Source organism: Pseudocercospora fijiensis (assembly GCF_000340215.1).
Source record: "Pseudocercospora fijiensis CIRAD86 unplaced genomic scaffold MYCFIscaffold_1, whole genome shotgun sequence".
Taxonomy (NCBI): Eukaryota; Fungi; Ascomycota; class Dothideomycetes; order Mycosphaerellales; family Mycosphaerellaceae; genus Pseudocercospora; species Pseudocercospora fijiensis.
The window spans coordinates 6,646,087-6,672,244 of record NW_006921532.1 but is presented as its reverse complement, the minus strand read 5'-3'; the positions used below and the strand labels follow the sequence as shown (position 1 = coordinate 6,672,244).

Here is a 26,158-nt window from a genome sequence, read left to right as displayed (position 1 = left end):
CCTATATATATCTCGATAAATACTAATCCGATTTCAATAAAAATTACACCGTTAGAACCGCGCGGGTCGGTTCTATTAAACGTGAAATTTTTATAGAAATCGACCACCTTCGAATTTGGTGTTAGTAGGTGTTGGCTAGTGTTGGCTCTAACTTCGGCGGTTAATATCTCAATGAATATTGATTCGATTTCTATGAAAATTACACCGTTAGAACCGCGCGGGTCGGTTCTATCAAACGTGAAATTTTCATGGAAATCGACCACCTTCGAATTTAGTGTTAGCAGGTGTTGGCTAGTGTTGGCTCCAACTTCGGCGGTTAATATCTCAATGAATATTGATTCGATTTCAATGAAAATTATACCGTTAGAACCGCGCGGGTCGGTTCTATTAAACGTGAAATTTTCATGGAAATCGACTACCTTCGAATTTAGTGTTAGTAGGTGTTGGCTAGTGTTGGCTCTAACTTCGGCGGTTAATATCTCAATGAATATTGATTCGATTTCAATGAAAATTACACCGTTAGAACCGCGCGGGTCGGTTCTATCAAACGTGAAATTTTCATAGAAATCGAGCTATTAGCTCCTACTTTATAAGTATATAGAGAGTATTAGTTTCCATTCTATATATATCGGCTAGTTGGTCTAGTGGTATGATTCTTAACCATTAATGATTCTATTTCTCCCGGCTATACTACTTAATATAGTCCCCGCTATATGAAGGTATATGTCTTAAAGGAGTTATAAGATCGATGGGGGTTAAGAGGTCGTAGGTTCGAGTCCTACACTAGCTATTTTTTTTTATTTATACGTAATTAATAGGAAATATACTTGTCGTAGGTTCGAGTCCTACACTAGTCCTACACTAGCTATTTTTTTTATTTATACGCAATTAATAGGAAATGTACTTAAATCTTGAATTAAATATTACTACTATCAAGCTAATACCCTAGCTAATAAGCTAAGAAATCCGGGGTAAGTTAAATTCCCCTTTAATCTTTGTTTCGATTGACGTTCTACGCTGAAATCCGGGGTAAGTCAAATTTCCCTTCAATCTTTGATTGCATATTACTTCTGCGAAATTTCTCAGCCAATCATTTCGGTCTTGGCGGACAACTTGGATTTTCGCGGGCGGTGGCCGCGGTGTCTAGATTGGCAGCTGCGCTGCCAATAAACAGGTGGAGATGGATTGAGCGTGACGTAGTGGTTCTACAATGGCAGCTGAAGATCTGGGGAAGCCAAGCAATTCACGGAGAATGAGACCAAACGTGAGTATGCCATTAGGGACCTTCAGAAGCCACCAAATTGCAGGGGTCTCTCGAATCGGCGAACAAGGTGGATACGAGGGTTACTGCCGCATCCTTCGAAGGCTGGTTTTCTACCCCTGCGAGTTATCAACTCGTAGGCCTAGACCGTGCTTTTGAACGGAGTCGTTCAAAAGTATATAATACGCTATATTCACAACTCGTATAGGTAGTAATCCTGCCTTAACCGGAAGTAGAAGGAGGTAGAAGGGGGCTTAAGCCCTATCCGGCTTAGCTTATTAAACTAGCTTCTTAGTAGACTTAGTACTACCGAATAAGCTATATACTATAACTAGCGACGGTAAGGTAGAAAGTAGCTATTAGGTCTTTAAGATAGTGCGAGAGGGTACTAGCTTATATATATAAAGGTCTAGGTATATAGCCGTTAGTATAATTAGCAATAGGGGGCTACTAAATAGAATCTAAATTCGAGGATTAATTGTAGTATATCGTCTATAGGATAAGAGACGTCTACGGAAGTAGTAGAAGTCTTAGTTTATTAGTATAACTACTATTGTTCTCGATTATAGCTACTATAGACACTCCCTCTTATTTCTCTTATATTATCGACCTAGGCTCCGGCTCTTTAACTCTAGTATTCGCTATACTAGTCTACCTACTACTATAGGCACCGCCTATACCTATCTAAGTAGCTCTCTAAGGTAACCCTCTTTATATAGATATGTCTTTAATATAGCTATACCTAGTCGGAAGTCTATTACCTATAATTTAGTCGGTTATTAAGCGGCTATATAGTCGCTCTATATCCGTAGCGAGCTTATTAACTAATTCAAACTAGAGCGACAGCGATAATAGCAGTGTTGCTACTAATTAAACACTAAATTCAACTCTATTAAGGCTAGTCGTTATTAGAGGTATAGATACCTCCTTAATAGCTTAGCTTTAGCGGCAATCGGAGCGATAATAACAGGTTGTAGTCTAATAATCTGCACTAGATTTAAGCGACTCTTAGTCTTCTACTAAAGGTATAGAAGAAAGTATAGAATACGACTACAATCGAGTTAATAGCGATAGTAAGATTTCCGACGACTTCGCCTTACTAATTATTAAGCACTTCGAGGCTAACTCTAGCTATTATATAGAAGGACGAATAAGAGATATAATAAAGCGCTATTAGAAGTAGTATAACGACAATCGACCTACTAGACAACGTACTATCCGAGGTATAGACGGCCTTATTCGCAGGTAGATCGTAAAGCGTGTCCTCGAGTATAGAGTCCTTCTTACTACCTCTAGTATAGTTGTTAACGACTCCGAGTTTAAATAGATACTTAATCGCTTTAAGAATACTATATTATATAATAATAAGAAGCTCCGCGATAAGCTACTTACTACTAAGGAGTTACGTGCTTACGAGACTCCGGCTTAGTAGGTCTAAAACAATATACTCCGTATTATATCGTAGCGGCTTTAGGATCCGGTAGCTATTACAAGTCTATCGTTACCGCGTCTAGTTGTTATAGCTCTATTACCTTCGACTCTATTACCTTCGACTCTATTACTAAATCCGGCTCTTTTAGATGCTACTAATATACCTCCTACTACGATACTATATTCGACGCGCTATCGGCTGTATATTAATAGTAAGAAACAGCTGAATAAGGAGAGGTCGTTAAGTCGAGTATTAGAGCTATTTCGAGAGGCGATTACTATATTAGCAAACTAGCTAAGAACTGCGTATTCTAAGCTATCGAATAACTACTATTTAATCCGCCGAATAGACGATATCGACAACCGCTCTAAGAAGCGTATAAAGCTAATACACGCGTCTATAGTACGTTAATTTAACGAGCTAAGAGCGCTTCTTGTTAGCCGTATTAGATACGTACCTCTCGTTCCTTCGCAGTTGTCGCAAGTTACCGACTTTAGCTTAGATTTGGACGATAACCTCGTTACTAACGTTCTTACGCCGATAGGAGATAGTAACGACGGCTACGATAGCGATAGAACTGTCTCGTAGGTATTAGAAGCGTTAGACATTAGAAATTAATAGCCGCTAGTACGTAGATATTTGTAAGAAGGGTCTGTTAGTAAGTAGATAGGGTAGTAGTAGGTATAGGTAGTATTCGATAAGGAGCTAGGAGGAGAGGGAGGAAGGCAGGCAAGTTAGCCTATTGCTAAGCGCTAAGCCCTGCCTAAGGCACTAAGACCCTGGCTTTACTTAGCCTAGTTACATGCCAATTACGTATAGCCTCTTTAGCCCTAATACACGCTTCCCTTCTAAAGGCCGCGCCCTTGTAGCCTGCCTATGTTTTACGACCTCTATTGCCGCTAACTTAGCGAGTCTAATAAGCTGCTTAGCCCGCGCTAAATTGAACACTCAACTACCTAATTATGTAACTATATCAAACCTTACCTCTAACAATACAATATACAACTCTAACTACGCTATCTCTATATATAATAAACTATAAAGTAATATGTATCTATAAGAATTGAAGGCCTTCGACTAATTATAATACGAGCGCGTCTTCCCTACTATAATAGGTAGACGTACGAGGTATTGCAGCACTGCCTCCGTTCTAAGTAATGTCGTATCGAGTTCTTTACGTCTACTCTTAAAAGACCTAGTAATGTCCGCTTCCGAGGGTTTGTCCGCTTCCGAGGGTTATTATTCTTATTGTTCGTAGTTTCGCTAGCCCTAATTAGCTAGGTTTAGTAGCCTTTAAGTGTCAATCTTATCTTATCTTTTTAAAAAACACAGCTCGTCTAGTTTCTATAGGTAAAGGCTATTATAAGTATAGTAGTAGAGGTTCGCCTCGCTTAAAGAGTTAGATAGATCGAGGAGTAACCTATTATCCGCAAGATCGACCCTAGCTAGCTTAGCTCTATAGTTTTTGCCCTTAGTTAGTCTATTAGTCGCTCAATCTTTTAACTTAGTTAAAGTTTTAACTTAGCCTTAAAGTTTTTAATTAAACCTTTAATAGGCTTAAAGCTTTTAATTAAAGTTTTAATTAAAGGTGCCTTAGGCTCGTAGTATAGGTAAGGTTGTGTCTATAGGCGTAGCGACAATAGTAAGTAATATTAACAATAGTAGCGCTAGTCGTCTTAGCGCTAACTTTACCTTCTTCTAATTTCCTTCTTCGACTAATAATATACTCCGCAATACCGTTACTAATATAGCCGCGCCGGCCGTGTCGCCCTTTAGTATAAGCGTAACGCTATCGTTACTATTATTATTACTAATACTATTCGCCTATGCGCGCGCGCCGCCTCTATCGACCGCCTAGGCCTTAGGCCTTAATAGGATATAGAAACAAGAGGGGCGCTAAGAGGAGAGTCTTATAGGGTGCGCTAGTAAAGAGGTAGATTCCTTAAAAGAGCAGGCGATTAGTTAATAGTAATAGTGCGCTCGTTAGTACTCGTTACGCGTCCGTTATCGTAGTATAGTCTTGTTATCCTTTACTAACAATTGCTTGCCTCTAATTAGTTAGCTTAATAGCACCCCGGGGGTAGCATTATTCCTAGGCCTTTCTAGTAACATTATAGGCCCTTAGCCTTCTTCTTGTTCTTTACGCTAGTCTAATACTTATCTAACAACTTAGTTATGTCTTTAAAAGAGTCTTTAGCTTCCTACGAGTCCTATTTAGGTAAATAGCCTTATTATCTTAGTAGGTACTCCTTCTTGCCTTACCTAGTACAATGCTATAGGATACGTTCTATAGACTATAGCTCCTTACTATCCGCTAGTATGTCTTCGTATTCTATAGGGGCTTCATCCCCTTCGCGTAGGTAGTACGGCTTAAGGAGGGATATATAGAAGGTGTTATAGATAGTATAATAAGGTAGGAGCTACAACTAATAGGCCTGTATGCCCTTAGCCTCTCGAATGCGGAATAGGCTAATATATCTTAGTGCGAGCTTGGGCCTTGTTTTGCTATTAGGTAATAGGTGTTTACGGATACGGAGGTTCTTTGTACTAAGCATAACTATATCGCCTTGCTTAAAGGTTATTAATATATAGCGCTTATCGTAGTAGGTCTTTTAGTACTCTTAAGCCTTTATTAACTTCTCGGCTATCTTAGTATAGATTTCTCGTATCTTCTAAACCCTCTTAATAGCCGCTAGTATTTCGGGTACTTAACGCGCTTCCCTTTCCTTACGCTCGGCCTCGAGCGATAGCAGGTCTTATAGCACAGCAGCATTCTAGCCTACTATAGCTATGCAGGGCGAGATCTTGGTTAATAAATATATCCTATTGTTGTATACGAATTCTATAGGCTATAGGAGGTTAACCTAATCCTCGGGGTTCTTATTAATGTAGCTGCGTAGGTACTGCTATAGGGTAGCATTCTGCCTCTCTATTTAACCGTTAGTCTATAGATAGAAGGCTATTAATAGCCGATGCTTTAGTCTTAGCTATAAGCAAATCTCGCTCTAATAGTAAGATATGAATGTCGAGCCCCTATCGGAGACTATCCCCTTAGGGGTTCCCTAATAGGTATAGAAGATGTTACTCTATAGCGCCTCTACTGTATTAATAGTAGTCTAGTCTTTCCGCGCCGGGATATATCGAGCGCCTTTAGTAAATCGATCTACTATAACAAGGATGGCATTATATACGTCCTTGCTGCCCCTACGCCTAGTAGGTAGAAGGCCTATAATAAAGTCTATTATTAGCTTAGCAAATAGCTTCTTTAGAACAGGGAGCGAAGACAACTCGCCGAATGGTAAGTGTTTCGGTGCTTTAACTCGCTAGTATACTACATAGGTCTGTATATATTCCTTTATATACCGCTTACTATTTAGCTAGTAGTATATATGCGATAGTAACTCGTACGACCTCTCTATGCTATAGCAACTAGCGAGCTTGCTATTACAGTGCCTCTTTGGAAGCTCTTGTCTAATCGATTGTTTAGCGGGGACATAGTATCTGCCCTTAAACTTTAAGTAACCTTTGTCGTCGATCGACTAATTGTTGTTACTCTTACTAGATCGAGTCGCCCGTCTACTTACAAGCTTATTAATGCGCTCGACAGCAAAGGCGTCCCTCTACTAAGCACGTAATAGCTTATCTATAAACGATTAACTATCCCTACTTGTAAGGTTATTTAATAGCACCCTCGCTATCGAACGAGGTACGTATTATATATATCTAATAGCACTAGTAGCCGGAACTACTACAACCTCTTCTATAGTGCTATCGCTATAGATAGCAATATCTTTAATCGAGTTATTATAGCTCGAGCGATCTACGTCCTTCTTAACGTATACTAGAAGAACGACAACTCCGCTATAGTATTTGTTGCCGCCGCGGGGTCCGGAAGTCCGCTTATCCTACGCTTGCTTATTAACAATACGGGCTATAGCAATCTTATACTGTAGGGTTAGAAACAATAAATTAATATACTAAGTCTCGCTATCGTAATTAGGTCGCCTCGATAGGCTATTAGTAGGGTTACTTACGCCTAGCCGATGTAATATATTAAAATTAAACCCGGCGAGGTAGACGGCCTATCTAGCCTATCGACCTATAACCCTAGTAACCTTAGTAATACTACGGAGGTTGTTATAGTCTGTATAGACCTAAATAGTATACTATATACTATCGAGATAGTGCCTCTAATACTTAAAGGCCTCGACAATAGCTAGGAGCTCTTACTCGTAGGTCTCGTAGCGACGCTCTATATCGATTATCTTTCGTAAAAAGAAGGCAATTAGGTGCTAGTAATAGTCCTTATCTAATTGCTATAACATAATAGCCGATATAGCGAACTGTAAAGCGTTAGTCTTAACACAGATCTGCTTACTTAGTATAAAATAGTATAGTAAGGGGACTTTAGTAAACCGCTTCTTTAGACCGTTAAAAGCGGCTTGTATCTTATTAGTCCATTTGAACTCTCTAGACGGGTTAGCCTTGGTTTTGGTAAGCTTAGTTAGGGGCATTACATGCCGTAAATAGCCCTTAATAAAGCGGCGGTAGAAATTAGCGAAGCCGAGGAACGATTAAAGCTCCTTAATAGACGTAGGAACAGGCTATTTAGTAATTGTTTTGATCCGATTAGGATTAGCCTTAATACCCTCGGTTAATACGAGGAAGCTAAGGAATAACACCTCCTTAGTAGCAAAGGTACATTTAGAAGGTTTGCAATACAGTCTATAGGCTCGTAGGCGGTCGAGGACCTTACGTACTACGGCCTAGTGTTCTACAATATTAGGTAAGTGTATATAAACTAGGATGTTATCTAGGTAAACTATACAGAGGTGATCTAATAGGCCTAATAGGGCCCGATTAATGTAGGACTAGAATATAGTAGGGGCATTAGCTAGCCTAAATAGCATAACTAAGTACTCGAAATAGCTATAGCGAGTACGAAAGGCTGTCTTCTATTCATCGCCCTTACGAATACGAATGCGGTAATAGGCGTCCTTAATATCTAATATAGTATAGTAGTAGGTACTAGAAAGGCGATCGAGGGTCTTATTAATAAGAGGAAGTAGATAGCGATCTTTAATAGTAATAGCATTAAGCCTACGATAATCGATATAGAGGCGTAGGCTACTATCCTTCTTTAGTACGAATAGGATAGGGGCACTAGTAGGGCTGTTACTGTACCGTATCCGGCTATTAGCTAGGTTTTCCTCTAGGTACTTACGCAATATAGTAAGCTCTCGCTTACTAAGGTTGTAGAGGGGTCTAAAAGGGACCTCTTTGCCCTCTATAATATTAATCTTATAATCCGTCTCTTTAAACATAGGCAATGTCGATGCTAGGTAGTGTTTAAATACATTAATGTAGGTCTCTCGGATAGGCTCTAGTATACGAGCAAGCTGATTAGGATTATTAGGGGGCATAGGTTCATCGTTATTACTACCGAGCAAATCGGTAGTCGGATTAGCTAAGGCGGAGGCTAGTATTAGGTTACTAATAAACAGGACCCTAATATCGTTAGGGCACTCGCTAATATTAATGTGTTTAATGTCCTCTTTCCTAGCGATTCTAAATCGCTACTTCTAAATGCCTAAGTCTATAGCTATAGCGTAGTACTTAAGAATAGGGTTGCTAATAACAATAGTAGCTCCCCTATATAGGTTGTCTATATCTACTACGTAGGCAGTAAAGTCTAGTAGGCGTTTATTTCCGAGGTCGTCCTTTAGAGCTATAGGAATATAGTAGGCCCTATAGGTTAAGTGCCGAGCGTTATTAAACTAAGCAAGGGTTAGTAGGTTAGTCTTCGGCAGTTGTCGAAGGTCTAATTGCTTAGCTAGGCGATAGCTAATAAGGGCACTAACTGAATTTCCTAGATCTAGCATAACCTTAGTTTAATAGGTAGTACCCTTCGTGTCCTATACAAGGTAGGAGCGTATTATAGCTAGTATAATGTCGATAGTCTTACGCCGTACGAGGCTAACAGTTGGTACGGCGCTTACTCTTTTTTCGAAGGTTAGCCTATAGGGGTAGCGTTAGCCGCTAAGAGGTGCTTTCGGTGTTTAGCGGAAGTACGGTTAATTCGGGCCTAGTCCTTAGGTTTGTTATATTAGCCTAGTAGATAGCTAGTACTATTACAATTGAAGCACTTCAATCTAGTTAGTAGACTGCCGTAGCTATTGTTATTATTAGCAGAGCGGTTAGCATTATAGGGATACGAGCCCCTTCTACGGCCCCTATCGCGGCCTCCTCTATATAGCCGCCGGCTACGGCCTCTTCTACGGTCGTTGTTACTGTTCCTACTATTAGCATTGTTGTCCTAGTAGGACCCTTAGTTTCCTCCGTAGCTACGGTTGCTACGGTTAGTACTAGTTAGTCGGATCCTTAATTCTAGTCGTTATTAGAGCTAAACAGCCCGTTCGGCTGTTTCTACTTCGACTATAAATTAAATGCGTATTAGATTAGCTTGCTCGAACACACGGCGACGGTCTAATTTAAGGATAAGCTCCTATCTAAGTTTTAGGCGTATCTCGGAGATCTATATAGAATTAGTCTTAGGCGGAAGGTCGTCTTTAAGGGTTTTCAAATAGGCTTTAAATAAGCGAGCCGATTGATTAGTCTTCTATTTAGCTCGAAGATATAGGTCCTAAGTATATTGTTGCCTTAGTATAGGGTTTCTAAGGGTATCTAGTATAATAGTTTTATAGGTCTGCTACTAAATAGCGGTCTAGTCGTCGAGGGAGTCGAAATAGTTATCCTATATACGCTTTAGGTCGCTATTAATGTACTATATAGCGTATACGACTAAGGAATAGTCGTCTAGTAGCGCTCTTAGTACATTGCGCTAGTTGAGTTTATAGTTACGAATGTAGTCGTTGTACTGCTTTCGACTAGAGCCGTTAAACACAGTATAGTCCTTAAGTTTAGCATCCTTCTTTTAGATAGATAGTAAAGAAGGTCCCGCTATTAGTTTTGCTATCGGAGCCTCCTAAAGGCGACGGAGCTCGAGGAGATTATCCTTTAGCTATTATTCTTAACGTAGGGTAGTAAGCCTGTTTTAAGTAGCTTCTTAAAGCCTCCCTAATAGTTAAGGGCTAAAGGCTAGTTAGCTATATCGACGGTTAACAATATTGCTAAGAATATCGTTAATAGGCAACTCTAGGTCGTTACCTAGAATTACGGGTTCTTCGATAGGCCTAGTAGTAGGCTCTTTAGTAGGAGGCACTTTAGTAGGTGCTTTAATAGGCACTTTAGTAGGTACTGTGCTACTAGTATTGTCGTTGCTAGCGCTGCTAGCGGCAGCACGGTTATTGTTTCGTAATAAGCCGGCTATTGTAATAGGGGGTAACACTAATAATATATTATTAGCCCCTAAGATACGGATATAGCGGAATTAGTAGATATTAGTCTAGTACGATTAACTCAGTGTAATAGGCCGTGTAGAAGGCCTTGCTTAATAATTGGTACGGTTGTTTCGATAGAATAGTACGTATAGGTCCCGTTCTTCGGGCACAATATAGTTAGATTAGTCTTGTTCGTAGCTATACCGCTAAAAGCTTGAAATAAGAACTATCTAGCTGCTGCCCTTAAAGGGTAGATCGAATACTATATAAGAAGGGTCTGTTAGTAGATAGATAGGGTAGTAGTAGGTATAGGTAGTATTCGATAAGAAGCTAGGAGGAGAGGGAGGAAGGTAGGCAAGTTAGCCTATTGCTAAGCGCTAAGCCCTGCCTAAGGCACTGAGACCCTAGCTTTACTTAGCCTAGTTACATGCCAATTACGTGTAGCCTCTTTAGCCCTAACAATATTCGCGTAATCGAGGTATTAGACTTAAGCGAAGAGGACTAAATCGGGTATATCGTATATAGTATTCTAAGTACTCGTTGGTTCCGGAATTAGTAAGAAACTTAGTAAGAGGCGAATTCTCTAGCATAGTTGTTACTACCTTCGATACTATTAGTTATAATGCTACAGTTCTATTAGTTACTAATAGTGAATTTCGAAGACTTCTAGAAATTTCTACACCCCTTACTATTCTCTGCCTTTATATCTTGCTAAGATACTAAGAAGCAAGGTATATAGCTCTCGCTATAGTAAAACAGCTATCCGAAGCTCTTCTGTATCTAATCCGAGTATTAATAAGAGGATAGGGAAGAGTTAGATATTATCTCCTTACTAATCTATCGCTATTCTTTACTATTCTTTATTACTATTATTAATAACTACTTCCCCTATATCTTCTATATTACTTCCAACCTCTAATCTATTACTAGAAGGGTTTATACGCATTAGATCCGGCATTTCTATACCTACTAGCGGCATAGGTAGTAGCTTAGTACCTAAGTAATCTCTAATGTCTAGACACCTTAAACCGTAGTACGTAGCGACCTTATTTCTACGATAGTAAGATAGGCAATTAGTAAGTAACACTACTACTAAATAGCAGGACCCTATCGGCATTAAACTAGTCCGTAGCCCCTTCTTATACTCGAAGAATAGCTAGTTGTTAGTTACCTTACTAAACCCCTATTCGACCGACAATTGTAGAGCCGACTATTCCTTCGTAACCTGCGCCTATATAGGGTTACAATAGCCGCCTCTCTTCGACTTCTACGATCTAATAATGCTATTAACCTGTCTATATACCGAGTTACTAAAGAGAAAGAGCTTATCTTCGATAGGGTCGTTATTAAACAACTTATACTATACCTAGTTAATATTAGACTCGCGTACTAGTCGACTATTGCCGTAAGAGCTAGGATAAGGGCTATTAATAAGCAGTATTCCATCCGGCAGCTATATACCTTAGAATTTAAGGCTATAGAAGTGCTTATAGCTATTATAGAACACCCTCTAGTTGCGACTAGGTCTCGCAATCTTCCTTATAGTGCTATCTATATATCCGAAGACACTAGACACTCTAACTAATAGATATAGCGACTCCGCTAGGCTCCGGAGATATTGCTTACTAAGCCGCCTCTTATTAAAGAATAAGAACGACTTCTACCTTAGCGCTAGGCTATATACTACCGTATTAAATATATAACTTAATATAGTAGCTAAATAGCTAAACTTCTTATCTATATCCTTCTAGAAGCCTAGACTAGACAGCCGCTTATAGACAATATAAAGCACCGTTATAGGTAGCAATTTGAGGCTAACTAGTAATACGATTAAACTAATATCTAATAGGTCTATTAACTCTATTAATTTAGGCCTTATAAAGCGGAAGTTATCCTTAATATTAGCCTCCGGATAACTAAGAAGGTCGAAGCGCTATTTATTATATATTCTCGCCGGTTTAAATAGTCGGTTACGCCTTAACTAGCGGTGCTACTATTTACGTATAGATTTACTCTCCCTCTACGCCTACCGGTCCTTATTACTACTGTTTTCCTCGAGGTATTTACTCGCAATAGTAACGACCGTTATAGTAGCTATAGTAACTACAATCGCTCTAGTTTCTATAGTTTAGTATACTACACTGTCTATAGGTCTATAGCTAAGGTCTATATCCCTAGAAGGTCTAGAATAGGGGCTCCTTACTATACTAAACCGCTTTCAATTATATACTAATTAGCCTCTTCTAAAGGTCCGTAAAAAGCGCTATATTAATCCTTCACCTAACGGTCACGAGCTAGCGCTTATTTGGAAGCCGGTGGCCAGGTTGACCATTTCTAAAGGTCCCTATTGGTAGAGTACGTGGGTCAGACTAGGTGACTTTCAGATTACCAAAACTCACTTGCCAGCTAACTTAGCTCCAAATTCTGCTGTCGCTCTCCTCTCAAGCCTTCGCGCCACTCTCGAAAGCCTCATATGCAGCAAGCATTTCGGGGCTGATGCCTCTCTTGACTTTATGGAGTGCTTCCTCAAAATCACTTGCACAAATCCTCGCTTCACCCTGGCCAGTGTACCATCTCTGCAATGCAATCTCCTTAGCCACATGGCAGATACGCTTGATCTCCGCCCCGCTATAGCCTTCCGTCTCTGCTACCAGGGTATCAATGATTATATCAGCGGAGAGAGACACTTTCCGAGTCGCAATCATCAGAATCTCTTGTCGCGCAACATCATTTGGAGGTCTGACGAATACGAGTTTATCGAAACGTCCAGGCCTAATTAGTGCTGGATCAAGGATTTCGGGCTTGTTGGTCGCAGCCAAGATGAAGACGTCCTTGAGTGTCTCGAAGCCGTCCATCTCGTTCAGGAGTGTGCTGACGACATTCAGACCTTTGGTGCCGCTGTCTCTGTCGGAGCCGATTGAGTCGATCTCGTCGAAGAATATGACGCAAGGAGAGGCTGCCCGAGCTTTGCGAAAGACCTCTCGTATTGCTCGCTCCGACTCGCCAACGTACATGCTGATCAACTCTGCGCCTTTGATCGCGATGAAGTTCAAGTTGTAGCAATTGGCCACAGCTTGTGCTGTAAGAGTTTTCGAGCATCCTGGAGGACCGTAAAGGAGAACTCCCTTTGGTGGTGAGAGATCCATTTCGGCCATCTGGTCTTTATACTCGTGCTTCAGCGTCCAGCCAATGGACCGATCGAAGCTCTCCTTCATTTGACTCGAGCCACCAATGTCGGCCCAGGAAATCGATGGCTTCTCCGTGAAGAACTCGCGAAGTGCGGCGGGCTTTACGGCGCCTGACGCGAGTATTACTTCAAAGTCGCGAAGTGTTATATCTGGATTTGGCTCGTTGGGGGTGGGTGAAGCGCCAATTGCCTGTTCGTATGCGGGCGGTTTCGATGATCTATCCATTGTGAGCTCCTCTATCGCTCGTCGGAAGCGGACCATAGCACAGTGGTTGGCGCGAGCGTGAAGTATAGCGAGGTCTTTGCCCGTGAAGCCGTGCGTCCGTATAGAGGTCTCCGAAGAAACGGAGTCTTTTGCGAAGGCTGGCTTGCGTCTCAGCACATTTAGGATCTGCTCTCGAGCAGAAACATCCGGAATCGGCAGTTCGATCTGAAAATCGAATCTAGGGGGCTGTATGAGCACGCTTTGGACATCGGCGACCACTCTTGTTGCAGCAACGACCATGATATGCTTGTTATGAATTGCGTCCAGCTCTTTGCCAAGAATGCCAGCGTAGGCGACATCGTCATGGGGCGCAAGCTTCTCCAGGTCGTCCATCAGGATGATGGATGGCTCATTCTCTTTCGCGTCGGCGAAAGTGTCTCTGATGATCTGCTGGTTCTTTGCCAGGCTTCCGCCATTCAAGCAAGGTTTGTCGAGCCGTAACACCTTCTTGAAGGCACAGTCCGCGAGTGCATTGAGCAGTGTTGACTTTCCAGTTCCTTCATACCCGTGAATGAGTATTGGCTCGTTGACGTGAAAAGATTTTCTCAGCCTGTCGAATAGTTCTGGCTGGGCCAGAAGAACTGACAGCTGGTAATTGAGCTTCTCAGTGACATCCGGCAGGCCGCCTATACGATCAGTATTTAGTGAGCTCGGAGAGGTAGTGCCATTTGGAGAAAGTGGGTTCTTTCCCGGAGAGATGTCGCTACCTCGATTGCTGCTACCGACTAAGGTCGAGTCATTGGCAGACATGACGGCGATGGTTGGGCTCTGAAAAGCTTCGGCGGCAACAGGTCTTGCTTGGGCGCTGGATATGAAGAGCTGAGTATTGTCCCAAATAGAGAAAAGAGAAGCACGTGGTGCTGCAGTGGATTCAATGCTGTCAATGTAGTATCTCCTGCGAACTTTTCTCTTGCCCACGACGTCGAAGGAGATTCCTGGAGCAACAGCCTCACACTGGCCTGATAATGTCAGCATCGAGCAAGCTTTCTGGGCGAGTCGGACATACTGAACTGGTGTGCAATGCGTATCTTCCAGCAGGCGTCGTCAACATCGTCGGGTCTCTTGTACTCAGATGGTGTGATGTCGGTGAGCAGGATCTTGTCGGCTCGGAAAACACTGGCGTCACTCGCAGCAATGGTGACCTTCGAGCCTTCCTCAAAGCCACACGCAGCGCGGAAGGTGTGGGTCATTTTGGCAGGTCGGAGCTTCGGTCGGTTGCCCATGCGATCGTCAGCTCGCCATGCGATGCCATGACCGATGCTTCCGTCTTCACTTGTGATTTTGCATACGTCGCCAACTTTCAGTCCTGCCTGTTGAAGACTTTCTGGCAGAAGATGTACTCTGAATGCGCCTTCAAGTCCTTGTGACGGCAGATCACGCACAACGAGGTGCGATGCATCTGCCACGTGCATCTTGACCCTGCCCCTGTCCGTTTCACGGTAGCCCTGGTTGCGTGATGCTGGTATTTTTGAGTGGACCAAACATTCTGGGGCAGTGCGGCGCGACTGTCCTCTTTAACAGTGTGCCACCGCAGGTACACGACTCAGCTCAGCTCAAAACCAGGGGGCAGTGACTCTCGGGTGTCGCCTGCAGGTGCGCTTGTTCGCAGGGCAGGCTTGCCGTTCCTAATACGAGCGTGATCGTCGTCGAAGGACGATGTCAGAAGTCTGGTAAAAAAGTGATGTGAAAGCGTGCACTGGAGTAGCCTCCGTGCACAGACTGCCAAGGCACCGCTAATCCTTGCTATCGACCAAACTCGACTGTAATTGGATCGAGAAGCGAGTCCTAGCAGCACGTAGCCTAGATCTCTGGGCAGATTCTCCAAGAACCCTCAGCTAGAATGTGCAACGCATATGTCGGATGTAGGAGCCTGCTGTATGCTTTGGGCAGCGTGAGGAACGAACAAGCGAGCAACCTGTATCAAGCGTAGAGTGGGGCCCGTGGCTTTTGGCTCTGGCTTACTAAGGCAAGTCGGAGGAAGCACATTGGCTACCGAGTCTGCACGTATTGCGCCTCAGGCAGGGGCAGAGGAACACGGTCTGTGCACCGAGACTGCCGAGACTTTGCGCATCGCATCTTTCATCCTACCGCATTTACTCACCCCCGCGCTTTTCTATCGGAACAATAATGCCATTGACATCGGCCGCCTCAAGCTCCGCTCTATACGACCATTGATGCGAATTCGAATGCGAATGCTTGATGATCCGAGTGCGACGCGACTGTCTGCGCGCCGCTCGTCAGCAATGGAGTGCTCAAGTGCAGGTGCTACATCAAAGCCGATCATTCGGCCGTCCGCAGGGGGACGCGTCCCAGGCAGCCGAAAGCCAAGGTGACAGAGACAGAACACAGCCAGCGCGAGCACGCTTCTCACCATTGCCACGTGAAGCTGCCCCAAAAGCCTCATCAGAAGAGCCAGCGAAAGAGTCAACCCCCCAACAAGATGCCAAGAAGCCCTCTCTCATCGAACAGCTCTTTCCCGAGGAATCAAAGAAGTACGAAGAGAAGGTTTCACGAGAAATACCACGCCTGCCGCTTGACATCGGTGAATCTCCACAAATCGCTCCTGCAGCCACTCCTTTCTCCCGCGAAGACGGCAAGAACACATTACCGAAAAGGGACCCGGACGCCGTGAAAGCGGCATCACGACCAAACACATCTGTCCTGGAGCTGCGCAATGCCAGCAAGAATCTCACAGAGGAGGACTTCCGTCGCCTGATTCCGCAGGGCAAGCATATCGAAGGCTGGACGCTGAAGGAGGGCGACATCCAGAAGGTGATACCTTGCCGGGATCTAGAGACACTCGCCCATAGGTGTATATACTACATCCTGTTCTCGTCTGTGCTAAGTGCGTTTACCTACAAAGCGCATGTCCAGCGCATCCATCGATTCGCAGCGCTGTTCACTCCCAGCAACACCGCTAGCCCCATACCAGCCCCGCCGGGATGGATGGTTGAAGGCATTGACGTGCAATCAGCCATTCAGGCCTTTGCGCTAGTGCCTCCGAACCAGAAGCTCGAGCTGCGCCAGCTGCAGCCACCTTTGACGCCCATGATTTCTTCCATTTTCAATAATGAAGGTTATCGGCCACTGGTTAAGCGTGAAGACAGAATGCCATACGAGGCTCGTCTGACCATGGAGGGGCCTCAGCTGCAGCCGAGTGTAATCAGACACATCATGATGGATGATGGCAAGAAACGAGGTCTGAGTTGGTCTGGGGGTGACAATTTCGACCTAAAGATTACGAGGTGGGAATTGGACATGGATAGCGTTCCTTCGGAGTACGACAGAAGCGAGCGGGCAGCGCGTTGGGTGGAGCGACAGGAGCTGGGTGAAGACATACCAGACCCGGCGGCTTCTTCGCCGACTTTTGAAGCAGAACCAAAAGCCAAAGAACCGCCGAGACGTACACCTGGGAATGTCTTTATCATTGGCTTCCATACGGAAAATGCTGCTCAAAGCTTCATTGCCCACTGGCACAGACGACCACTACGCCGGCCTGGTGCCTCGGAGGCTGATGCGATGGAAGAGGATGGAGACCTTCCACCCATAGCGAATTTGGAAATACTTTGGTAGATGCATGATCGAAGGATCACAATAGAAACCTTTGTGCTCCGCCTATCGACATGGGAGATGACACCTCCCTGTCAAAGGTCGGCTTCGTGGATCAAGGACTTTGTCACTTCTCATTGAAATTTTGAGCGCTCCACGGCCATGCCAATTGCTCTTACTAATCAGCCTCTTTATTTGGAAACCCACCTTCCAGCTTCCTCATTTCGTCCTTTCTTAATTTTCTACAGACACCTGACTTGATAATCGCATTACCAAATCAAGCCGGGAAGACAAGACAAGACACGCTGGAATGAGAAGATAGTAAGGCGAGGAGACAACCTATTGCATTTTATGAAATTAACTGCGGATCTTTTAACTTCCTTTTAGATTCCTCCGACTCTATTCTCCACGATGATCCCAACGGTGAGTGGTGGACACACGCTCGCATCGGAAGGAAATTCGAACGCTTTGCCGCCAAACCGTCGGTCGAACACCTGTGTATGGGAAAGGAGTGATTTGTCCTGTGAAACCCACGTCAACGCCGGGGGTGGGGACATGTCATCTGACCTCAACGTGCAAAATGCTATCATCATCGGGCGATGCCCTCAGAGATGACTCTCTTGCGATATATCATTGGAAAGGACTTAAAACCCGACCTTTTGGGATTTGACAGCAGGATGCTTGGTCTGGCGGTTTGGCGGTCTTGCGTTCGTTCGAAGGCTGGTGCTGAGGATCCCAGTCTGTACTGCAAGTGGTGATCGGGGTGACCTGGTTGCTGCTGTTGTACGACGAAAGATCTGAGGCCTGAGAAGTGTTCGAAGGGTCGTGAGTGGTGATGGGAGAGAAGGGTGAGAGATGTGGCACTTTGAGGGAGAGAAGGGTGAGAGATGTGGCACTTTGAGGAAGATGTGTGTGGAGGAAGCAGAGGACGAGGCAGAGAAAGGTCTCCGAACTCTTATGCTTCACGAAAGCAGGGCGCAGTGTCCTCCCAGTCGGCAACCGACAGGCAATCATTGGATGTGGGAGGAACGGTGCTCTTTCGGCGGTAAAAATCACCTTTTCTTGTGGCGAGTGACAACTGATCAAGCAGGAGATACAACCGACATCAACACCGAGACGCAAGACGTGAAAGGCAATTAATCTGGAGCCTAAGGAAGCACATCGTAAGAATCGCCTACACCAGCCGGTATGGACACAGAATCAGTGAACGAAACTCATTTTGACATCGTGAACTGGAGCCTCCGGCTGGCCAGGTAGGTACTGGGAAGTCAAGAGCGCCGGCGGACTCTCTTTCAACAGCACTTTCCACCCATGGGGTCATTATCCTGTTTGAAAGTTTTCCAGGATGGAACGATGGTCCAGCCATGCCATGCACAGCTCACCTATTCACGTCGATCACATGCAAATTTATTGACCAGAAGAGAGGAGGAGGGAGCCATGCCATGACAATCGAAACGTCTGGCGCTGGCATTCGTGAACGCATTATCAACGAAACATTTCCCGACCGCATGTCAGGGCATGGCTTCGTATCAAGCAGCGTATGGCCACTTGATCGATTCAATCGCACAGTTGCGTTCTCGTTTCTTGTTGATCTAATACCCGCGTTCCAAGTCAAGCGTCTTTATTATGACTGAGAAGAGCTTACGACTTCACGGCGACCACGTACCCCTTGCCCTGGGCGGCTGCTGCTTCACTGCGAAGACACCAACCCCGCTCAATATTTTCAGCTTTGTGGAGGACACTGTTAAGACTAAGAAGCAATGCCCGCAGATCTACACTTCAGGGTGTGGGATATCGCAATCTCCAAGGCTGATTCATTTGACTCTGCCTTTATCATCAATTTCCGGATAGACACCACAGCAAACCTGGAGGGTAGACATGTGGGGAAAAAGGGGATCCAAAATCCCTGCTCAGCCTTTCCAAACCAAGCTCAACCAATTAGCGAGCTTCCACCAGTGTCCTCAGGACTTCCCACAGATACTTAAATGACACCCAGAATGATCTCTTGGCTCAAATCTTTAGGTTTTGCCGCCGGGGAGGATGGTTCCCCAATTGTGGCTTCCAAGTAACGATACGGAAACAACGCGAAACGCTACTACTGAGCGTCTCATCTACAGGAAATGATGCAGTCTCGCCAGCTGGACCTCGATATTCCATAGACTCGCCACGGTCAATGTTGTCTCCATTCGACGGCGCATATCCTCTTTGTCGTCTGACAGTGTTGACCTGATAATTCAAGAAATCGGATATATTCTTGGTCAGTACCGTGGAAATCGTCGATTTGTGCGTACATTATTTGGGTGTGTTGAAGTAGAATGGCGAAGCAGGTTTGCGATGCACCACCTTTGGACGACATTCAGCAGCGCACTTCATGCCACCCCAAAAGGATCAGGCGTTTTTCCATTCTGGCAGTGTCACACCGCCGTAAGAATCCGTTGGTAAACCGCCTGAGCTGAATGCGCCCTCAAAAGCCAACAATCCAAAATAATATCCGACATCTCTAGTCCAGTGAGATCTTCGAACTGACGCAGCCTATGCAGATCGCACACCTGATCTGAGATTCTGAGGGTATATCTTCAAGCGGTCTCTTGCCAGTAAGCACCTCGAAGATGCTCGAGCCAAGCGCAAAAAGGTCTTCGACTTGTGTAGCTAGAGTCCTCCAATCGCCATTGCAAGGGTCGAAACGTATACTTGCAGCACCAGTGGGCCGCGACCCGTCGATCGAGCAGCATCCAAAGTCCGTAATTTTGAGCTCTAAACGATCATCGAGGAGCATGTTGTTTGGGGTGAAATCGCAATGGATAATGCTCTGTGCATGTAGCATCGCTAGCCCTTCAGCCATCGCAAGGATCCAAGAGTATCGACGCGATTGATCAATCTGCTCTGCATGTGCTTGAAGATAATTGCGCAGCGTGCCCATTTTCGCATATTCCATCGTTAATGTTGAGTCGCTCGGGTCGCATGAAATCAATCGAATGAATCTCCTCGTGTAATCATTCTCGGTCAGGCCCTCTTGGATTTGGCGATGTGCGCGTGCCTCACGCTGCAGGTCCGCTTGGCTTCGTTCTGCTTGCTCGCCAGGCCAAGGCGATTTTGCAACGAGTCCATTGACTTGAAGAGTGTGTGTGTGGGTATCACGTGCATGATGCCTTAGGCTGCAACTGCCGCACTTCTTCTTCCGACTTTCTCGTAGATAGTCTCTCTCGAATATATTAGTTACATCAAGTGGTTATAAGCCCCCTGCGTTTCTAACGCATTCTACACGTATTCTAATAGTTACTCCGACAGCTACGTAGACAGCGCTTGTTACTAAAAATTGCGCCGATACTAATATTATCGCCGCCGCTGCCGCCCTCGAGTATTCTAGCAGGTACTAGACTCGAGTCGGCTACTGTTAGTGTTAGCTGTCTGCTACACCGGTTTCTAATATTAGTATTAGCTGTCCGCTATACTAGAATATAGGCGCGCCTATCGGCTGCCCTTTAAGATAAAGTCTATACTTTCTATATTATCGCCGTCGCTATCCGCAATAGCTCCCCCTATAACTACTAACGCTTACATAAGCAATATCCCTAAGCTAAAGAACAAGGAGAATTATCTAGTATAGGCCTACGCCGCTAAAGGCGCCCTTAAAGGTATATCGGTCTAGCGCTATATATAGGGCACCCGCTAGCGACCCCTTACTAAGGCATCTAGTAAGACTTCTGAAGAGTTTAAAGACCGCTAAGATAAATAGGACTCCAAAGATTAAACAGCGCGTACCTAGATCTTTGCTAATTGTGTTAGTAATATTTAATAATTACTACTTAGTCTGTCTACATCCTAGGAAGTGTAGGACTTCCTTAAGAAGAAATACACTAGTAAAGGTAGGTCTACTGAATTTATGCTCTACTAGGAATATATTACCCTTCGGTATAATAGTAAGGATATTAAGAAGTTCTATAATAAATATAAGAAGAAGCTCGGTGCCTTAAAGGACACTAAATTGGCTATTAGTTAATACTAAGCTGTCTATATGTTTATTATACAAATCGCACCGTTCTACGAGGCTTTCGCACAGATGCGACGTAAGCAGATACGCGCCTTAGAATATACTATTAATAACAGCACCCTTAACAACATTATTAGCGCGTTACTTAATAAGAATATAGCTTAACTGAACTAGGCCTAATACAGTAGCTTCTTCGGTCTTTAACGCTAACTACAATAGCAAGGTAGCAATAGCAACAACAATAACGGTCGAGGTAACTCGAACCGTAGCGGTCGTAGTAGCCGCGGAAACAGCAACAATAGTCGAGGCCGCGGTAGAAGCAACTAGAATTAGAATAGTTACTAGTCTAACCGTAAGAAGTGCGCCTATTATTAGGGGTCGCACCCTTCCGACCGCTGCTATACTAAATACCCTTATCTAAAGGAAGAAGACCGACTGCGTCGTAAATAGCAGAAGGCTAAGAAGAAGGGGGTGCAGCAGCAATAGCAGCAGCGTAGACTAACTACTTAGTAACAGCAGCAACCGCTATCTAGTTAGAATAGTGCTTAGGGCCTATATGCGGCTAATGCTACCCCGGGGGTGTTATTAGACCTAAACTACAATTACGCCTTTACTGCAAGCGCTACTATAGTTACTGTTAGCGACTAGGTTTCTACGGCTCTTACTGCTAGCACTCGTACTACTAATTGGGTTGTCGACTTAGGTACTAGCATATATATAGTTAACGACCCTTTATTGCTTATTAAATATAAAGGCTGTTATATTCCTGTCTAGTTTGGTAGCAACACGAAGCACGCTACGATAGTCGGAATGGCTTAGACTAAGGTAGTTAATAAGCGTAGTATAAGCAGCATGAAGTTGTCTAATACGCTATATATGCTAGGTCTAGCAGCCAACCTCCTATCTACTAAGAAGCTTGCCGATAAGGGCTGTTTCTATCGGAACGACAAGCGCGTGCTGTTTACTATTATTAACGGCTCGGAGGTTACTATTACTTAAACATACCGAAAGAATAGTCTCCCCTATCTGTATACACTAACCTCTAGTCCGGATAGCTAGGTTGTTGCGCTTCTGTCGAAGAAGGGGGTGCTAATAGGTACGATAGAAGAGTAGCATCTACGATATAGCTATATCCATTACCGCAAGCTATTACGAATGGAAGCTAAGGGTCAAATTGTTATTACTAGAAGCAAGACCGACTTCCGCAACTGCATTGCCTATCGTATAGCTATATTATATAAGGAATACAATCGGCTGCTACGCGTACGACTATCTACTATTTACTACATTGTCTGTGTTAATATAGTCACTATTACTAATCCTAGTCTATTGCAGGAGCGCTATTTCATACTATTCACATACGCTAAGTTAGGCTATCGACACGAATATGCTAGTACGCTCAAGTTAGGGGCTGTAGTAGCTATTAAGGACTATCGTATATATATCCGTATATAGACTAGTTACTCAATCCTAATCTACCGCCTCGATAGAGGGGGTAAATACGGCGGAAATCAGCTATTAAATTAGGCTCGAGACGAGGGCATTATACTGCAAGTTACTGCACCTCATTTATTAACTTAGAATGGCCTTGCTAAGGTTAGCAATTACATTGTATATACGACTATAAGAAAGATAATGCTGCAGGCCAACCTTCTAAAGTCTCTATAGCTATATGCTATTGCCTCCGCTATACAGGTCCTTAATATTATACCTAGAACCCTAGAAGGTCTTAGCCCCTATGCTATTATAGCTAGGGAGCTCAATTAGTCTCGAAAGCAGCTACGCCTTTAGCACCTTCGAGCCTATAGCTATACTGCTATTGTATACGATTATAGTGTTGCTCGTAGAAAGAAGATAGATAGTAGAGGTCTTGTTAGCAAGCTAGTTGGCTATACTAAGGGCTCTATAGACTCTAGAAAGTATATAATCTACCTACCTAATTAATATAAGGTTGTCGCTTCTAAGGATGTTCAGTTTATTAAGTTAGATAGTAACCTTCTGCTTCTAAATAGTATAGATCCATATACTAATCCTAATAACCCTTCTAAGAGCGAGTTTATTAGCATTGAGTCTATTATGCCGGCTCTGTTCAATTCTATAAGCAACGAGGCTCCGTTACTAGCCGACGCCGCTAGTGTAGTCTAGCAGCTTCTAGCCTAGTAAGAAGAGCCTCTAGACGAGCCTGCTTAGGACATAGAGGTAACTAATAAGGTCGCTAGTCCGTTGCTACTCGACGATAACCTACTAGACGTTTAACTACTAGCTTCAAGTAATAAAGATGGTTTCTAGTCCGCTAAAGAATAGCTAGTATACGACCTATAGGCGAAGAAGGGCGAGCCTAGCTAGTTGCCTAAGTTTAAGCGGCTAACTAAGATAGGCAATCGTTCTATACGCAAGACACGAAGCAACAAGAGCGCTCGTAAACTATTGCGTAGATATCTGGCCGATTGTAGCGTCTAGCGGTCGACTCGACGCACAATAGCTAATATGCCGATAGCCTATATTAAGGGCTTTATAGCCTCCTACTATATTGCTAAGCAGTCCGACAAGCCTAAAGAAACTATCCCTATTCCGAAGAGTTATAAGGAAGCAACTTAGTCGCTATATTAGCTATAGTAGAAGGAAGCTTGCGAGGCTAAATACAAGTCACTAATTAATAACTATATATAGGTTTATGTATCTCGGTTAGAGGTGCTAGAAGGTAGGAAGGTTGTTCGTAGTCGTTAGGTCTTTACTATTAAGCGAGACGCTAATAGAAATATAAGCCGGTTTAAGGCTCGTTAGGTTGTCCGTAGCTTTACGTAGGTTAAAGGCTAGGATTACGACGAGACCTATGCGGCCGTCGCTAAGCCGTCTACGCTGCGAGCGCTGTTTGCACTAATCGCTTATTACGACCTAGAGGCCAAGCAGTACGATATTCTAACGGCCTTCCTTAACGCACTTATCGGGGATAAGCATAAGATCTACGTCGAGCAACTATATAGCTTTAAAGACCGTAGCGGCAAGGGCATAGTTTGCCTATTGCTAAAGGCACTATATAGTCTAAAGCAGTTACTAATGCTATAGTATAAAGAGCTTCGGAAGTACTTAAAGAGCCTGGACTTCATTCCAATAATATCCGATATCTGTGTCTTTAAACACGTTGTTAGTAGCTCGATTATCGTTATCTACGTCGATAATATAATTATTATCGCCTACAGCCTATTAGCACTAGAAGCCGTTGCTTAGTTGCTAAAGGACCGATTTAATATACGAGAACTAGGCGACCTGCACTACTATCTCGGCATACGGATTATTCGTAACCGCAATTAGCGCACTATTCACGTCGTTTAAGATGCCTATTTGAATAGGCTTAGTAAGAAGTATAGTATGCGTAGCCGTATCGGTCTAGCTACTCTAATAGTACCTCGCTATATTAAGACGTCCATTTAACGCGCACTAGAGGGCTATATAGCTAGTGCCGCCTTCAAGACTTAGTATTAAGAAGGTGTTGGCGAGGCGCTGTAGCTAGCTATAATTATACGACCTAATACTTGCTATACTATAGGCCTCTTATTACGATACATTTCCAACCCGACTAAGGAATACTATACCGCACTTCTTTAGCTTATTAAGTACCTAGTTGGCACTCTAAGCCGTAGTCTGTGTTTCTAAGGTATATAGAGCAAGGATGAGCTCAATCTAGCTAGTTACTATAATGCCTTATAGGCTAACGATCCAGTTACTCGCCGCTCTATAGGCGGCTTCTACTTTACACTCGCTAGTAGACCGCTGCTATACAAGTTAGGCCGCTAGACCTTAGTTACTCTGTCGTCTATAGAAGCTAAGTATGTTTAGTTAACAACTAGCGCTAAGGAAGCCGTTGCTTTAGCTCGATTGCTATAAGAGATTGGTTATAAGGGCACTATTAAGCCTGTAACGCTGTACGAGGACAATTAGTCCGCTATTGCTATTACCTAGTCGACAAGCGTTAATAGCCGCACTAAGCATATAGATGCTCGAGTGCACTACATCCGTAAGAAGATCGCTAATAGCACTATCGTTGTTACGTGGATCAGTATATACGATCAAATCGCTAATAGCTTTACTAAGCCGCTTAACAAGCTCAAGCATAGTCGCTTTATTTAGCAGTTGAACTTGGTAGATTGTAAGGCTGCTATTAAGAGCGCCGCTTAGCCTGCTACTAAGTACTAAATAGATAGAAGGCATGTGTGTTTGTCTAGTTCAACTACTTGCTTGTTTATTAGATTGCTTTAGTACAATGGCCGGAAAGTAGTCTAATTGTCTCTATACCTAATACCCCTTTGTTTGCTTTTGTTTAGCTGTATATACGCGATAAGGGGGTGACTTGAAGAGTGTGTATATAGGTATTACGTGCATAATGCCTTAGGCTGTAACTGCCGTACTTCTTCTTCCGACTTTCTCGTAGATAGTCTCTCTCGAATACATCAGTTATATCAAGTTATTGTCGAGAAGCTTAACAATTCCTAACAAGCCTGCCCCGAGTACGGTAATGCCTTTGCTATTAATAACGTTTATCGGAGAATTTCTAGTTGCTCGCTGCTCTGCGGTAGAAGACCAAGCAGCAAGAGCGGACTATGGCTATAGCGATAGGGATAGGCCGTTAGTCTAGGGGGGCTAAGGGCTCGGTCCGAGCGCCGAACAAGATAAACACTATAGAAACAGTTATCCTTCCCCCAAGTTCTAACCAAAACTAAGCTTACTGCTCTATAAGTGCTAGGAGACTTATAGTAATTAAGCTAGTACTAGTAGAATAACTAGGAATAGTCGCTATAATATCTTTAGCTAGTAGTACTAAATACATAGACTATTAGTCCTATAACCGCGTCTTAACTTTTCCCTATAGCCTCCTAGAACTAGTAGATATTTCCTTATAGATCCTAGCGCGTACCCGATTCTTAACAATCGACGAACGTTAAACCTTCCTTAGTAGGAGTAAACAAACAATACCTAATATTACGTCTGTATAACTTATAGTTAAGGGAATAGATTAATGAAACTTTAGCGGTGTTACTCCTTCTACTATGCCTTCCTAGACCGCGATTGAGGTAATATTACTTAATATAAACTGTAATGTATTTAGAAGAGGGCTAATCTATAGGAAGCCTAAAG

At 43.7% G+C, this 26,158-nt stretch overlaps 4 protein-coding genes and 1 non-coding gene across 5 annotated transcripts; 2 read left to right on the top strand and 3 right to left on the bottom strand.

The window, feature by feature from the left end:
• Positions 1–630: 630 nt before the first annotated feature.
• MYCFIDRAFT_t13 lies at positions 631–790 on the top strand. The gene has a single exon. It is a non-coding gene; the product is annotated as a tRNA-Asn (tRNA).
• Positions 791–12,474: 11,684 nt separating this feature from the next.
• Positions 12,475–14,897, bottom strand: MYCFIDRAFT_192794 (uncharacterized protein; the record flags this gene model as incomplete). The annotated part of the gene is made up of 2 exons (XM_007923427.1): positions 12,475–14,111; positions 14,492–14,897. 2 exons carry the CDS (start codon positions 14,895–14,897, stop codon positions 12,475–12,477), a joined length of 2,043 nt encoding a protein of 680 aa, XP_007921618.1.
• A 704-nt stretch (positions 14,898–15,601) lies between these two features.
• On the top strand, positions 15,602–17,151 carry MYCFIDRAFT_213375 (uncharacterized protein). Its single transcript, XM_007923426.1, has one exon. The coding sequence runs from the start codon at positions 15,685–15,687 to the stop codon at positions 17,056–17,058; it is 1,374 nt and encodes a 457-aa protein (XP_007921617.1). The 5' UTR covers positions 15,602–15,684; the 3' UTR covers positions 17,059–17,151.
• On the bottom strand, positions 16,493–19,390 carry MYCFIDRAFT_206086 (uncharacterized protein; the record flags this gene model as incomplete). The annotated part of the gene is made up of 18 exons (XM_007923425.1): positions 16,493–17,140; positions 17,166–17,186; positions 17,242–17,276; positions 17,308–17,373; positions 17,445–17,638; positions 17,691–18,112; positions 18,147–18,175; positions 18,215–18,411; positions 18,434–18,498; positions 18,525–18,653; positions 18,688–18,708; positions 18,740–18,784; positions 18,813–18,862; positions 18,893–18,949; positions 18,988–19,001; positions 19,027–19,092; positions 19,119–19,235; positions 19,261–19,390. The coding sequence occupies 18 exons, from the start codon at positions 19,388–19,390 to the stop codon at positions 17,101–17,103; spliced, it is 1,698 nt and encodes a 565-aa protein (XP_007921616.1). The 3' UTR covers positions 16,493–17,100.
• A 32-nt stretch (positions 19,391–19,422) lies between these two features.
• MYCFIDRAFT_170267 (uncharacterized protein) lies at positions 19,423–25,405 on the bottom strand (the record flags this gene model as incomplete). Its single annotated transcript, XM_007923424.1, has 5 exons — positions 19,423–19,497; positions 19,531–19,556; positions 19,582–20,145; positions 20,173–20,183; positions 25,374–25,405. The coding sequence occupies 5 exons, from the start codon at positions 25,403–25,405 to the stop codon at positions 19,423–19,425; spliced, it is 708 nt and encodes a 235-aa protein (XP_007921615.1).
• Positions 25,406–26,158: the final 753 nt, after the last annotated feature.

Excerpts from the sequence above, each read along its gene's own strand:
- MYCFIDRAFT_213375 (XM_007923426.1), top strand. The coding sequence starts at position 15,685 with ATGATCCGAGTGCGACGCGACTGTCTGCGCGCCGCTCGTCAGCAATGG.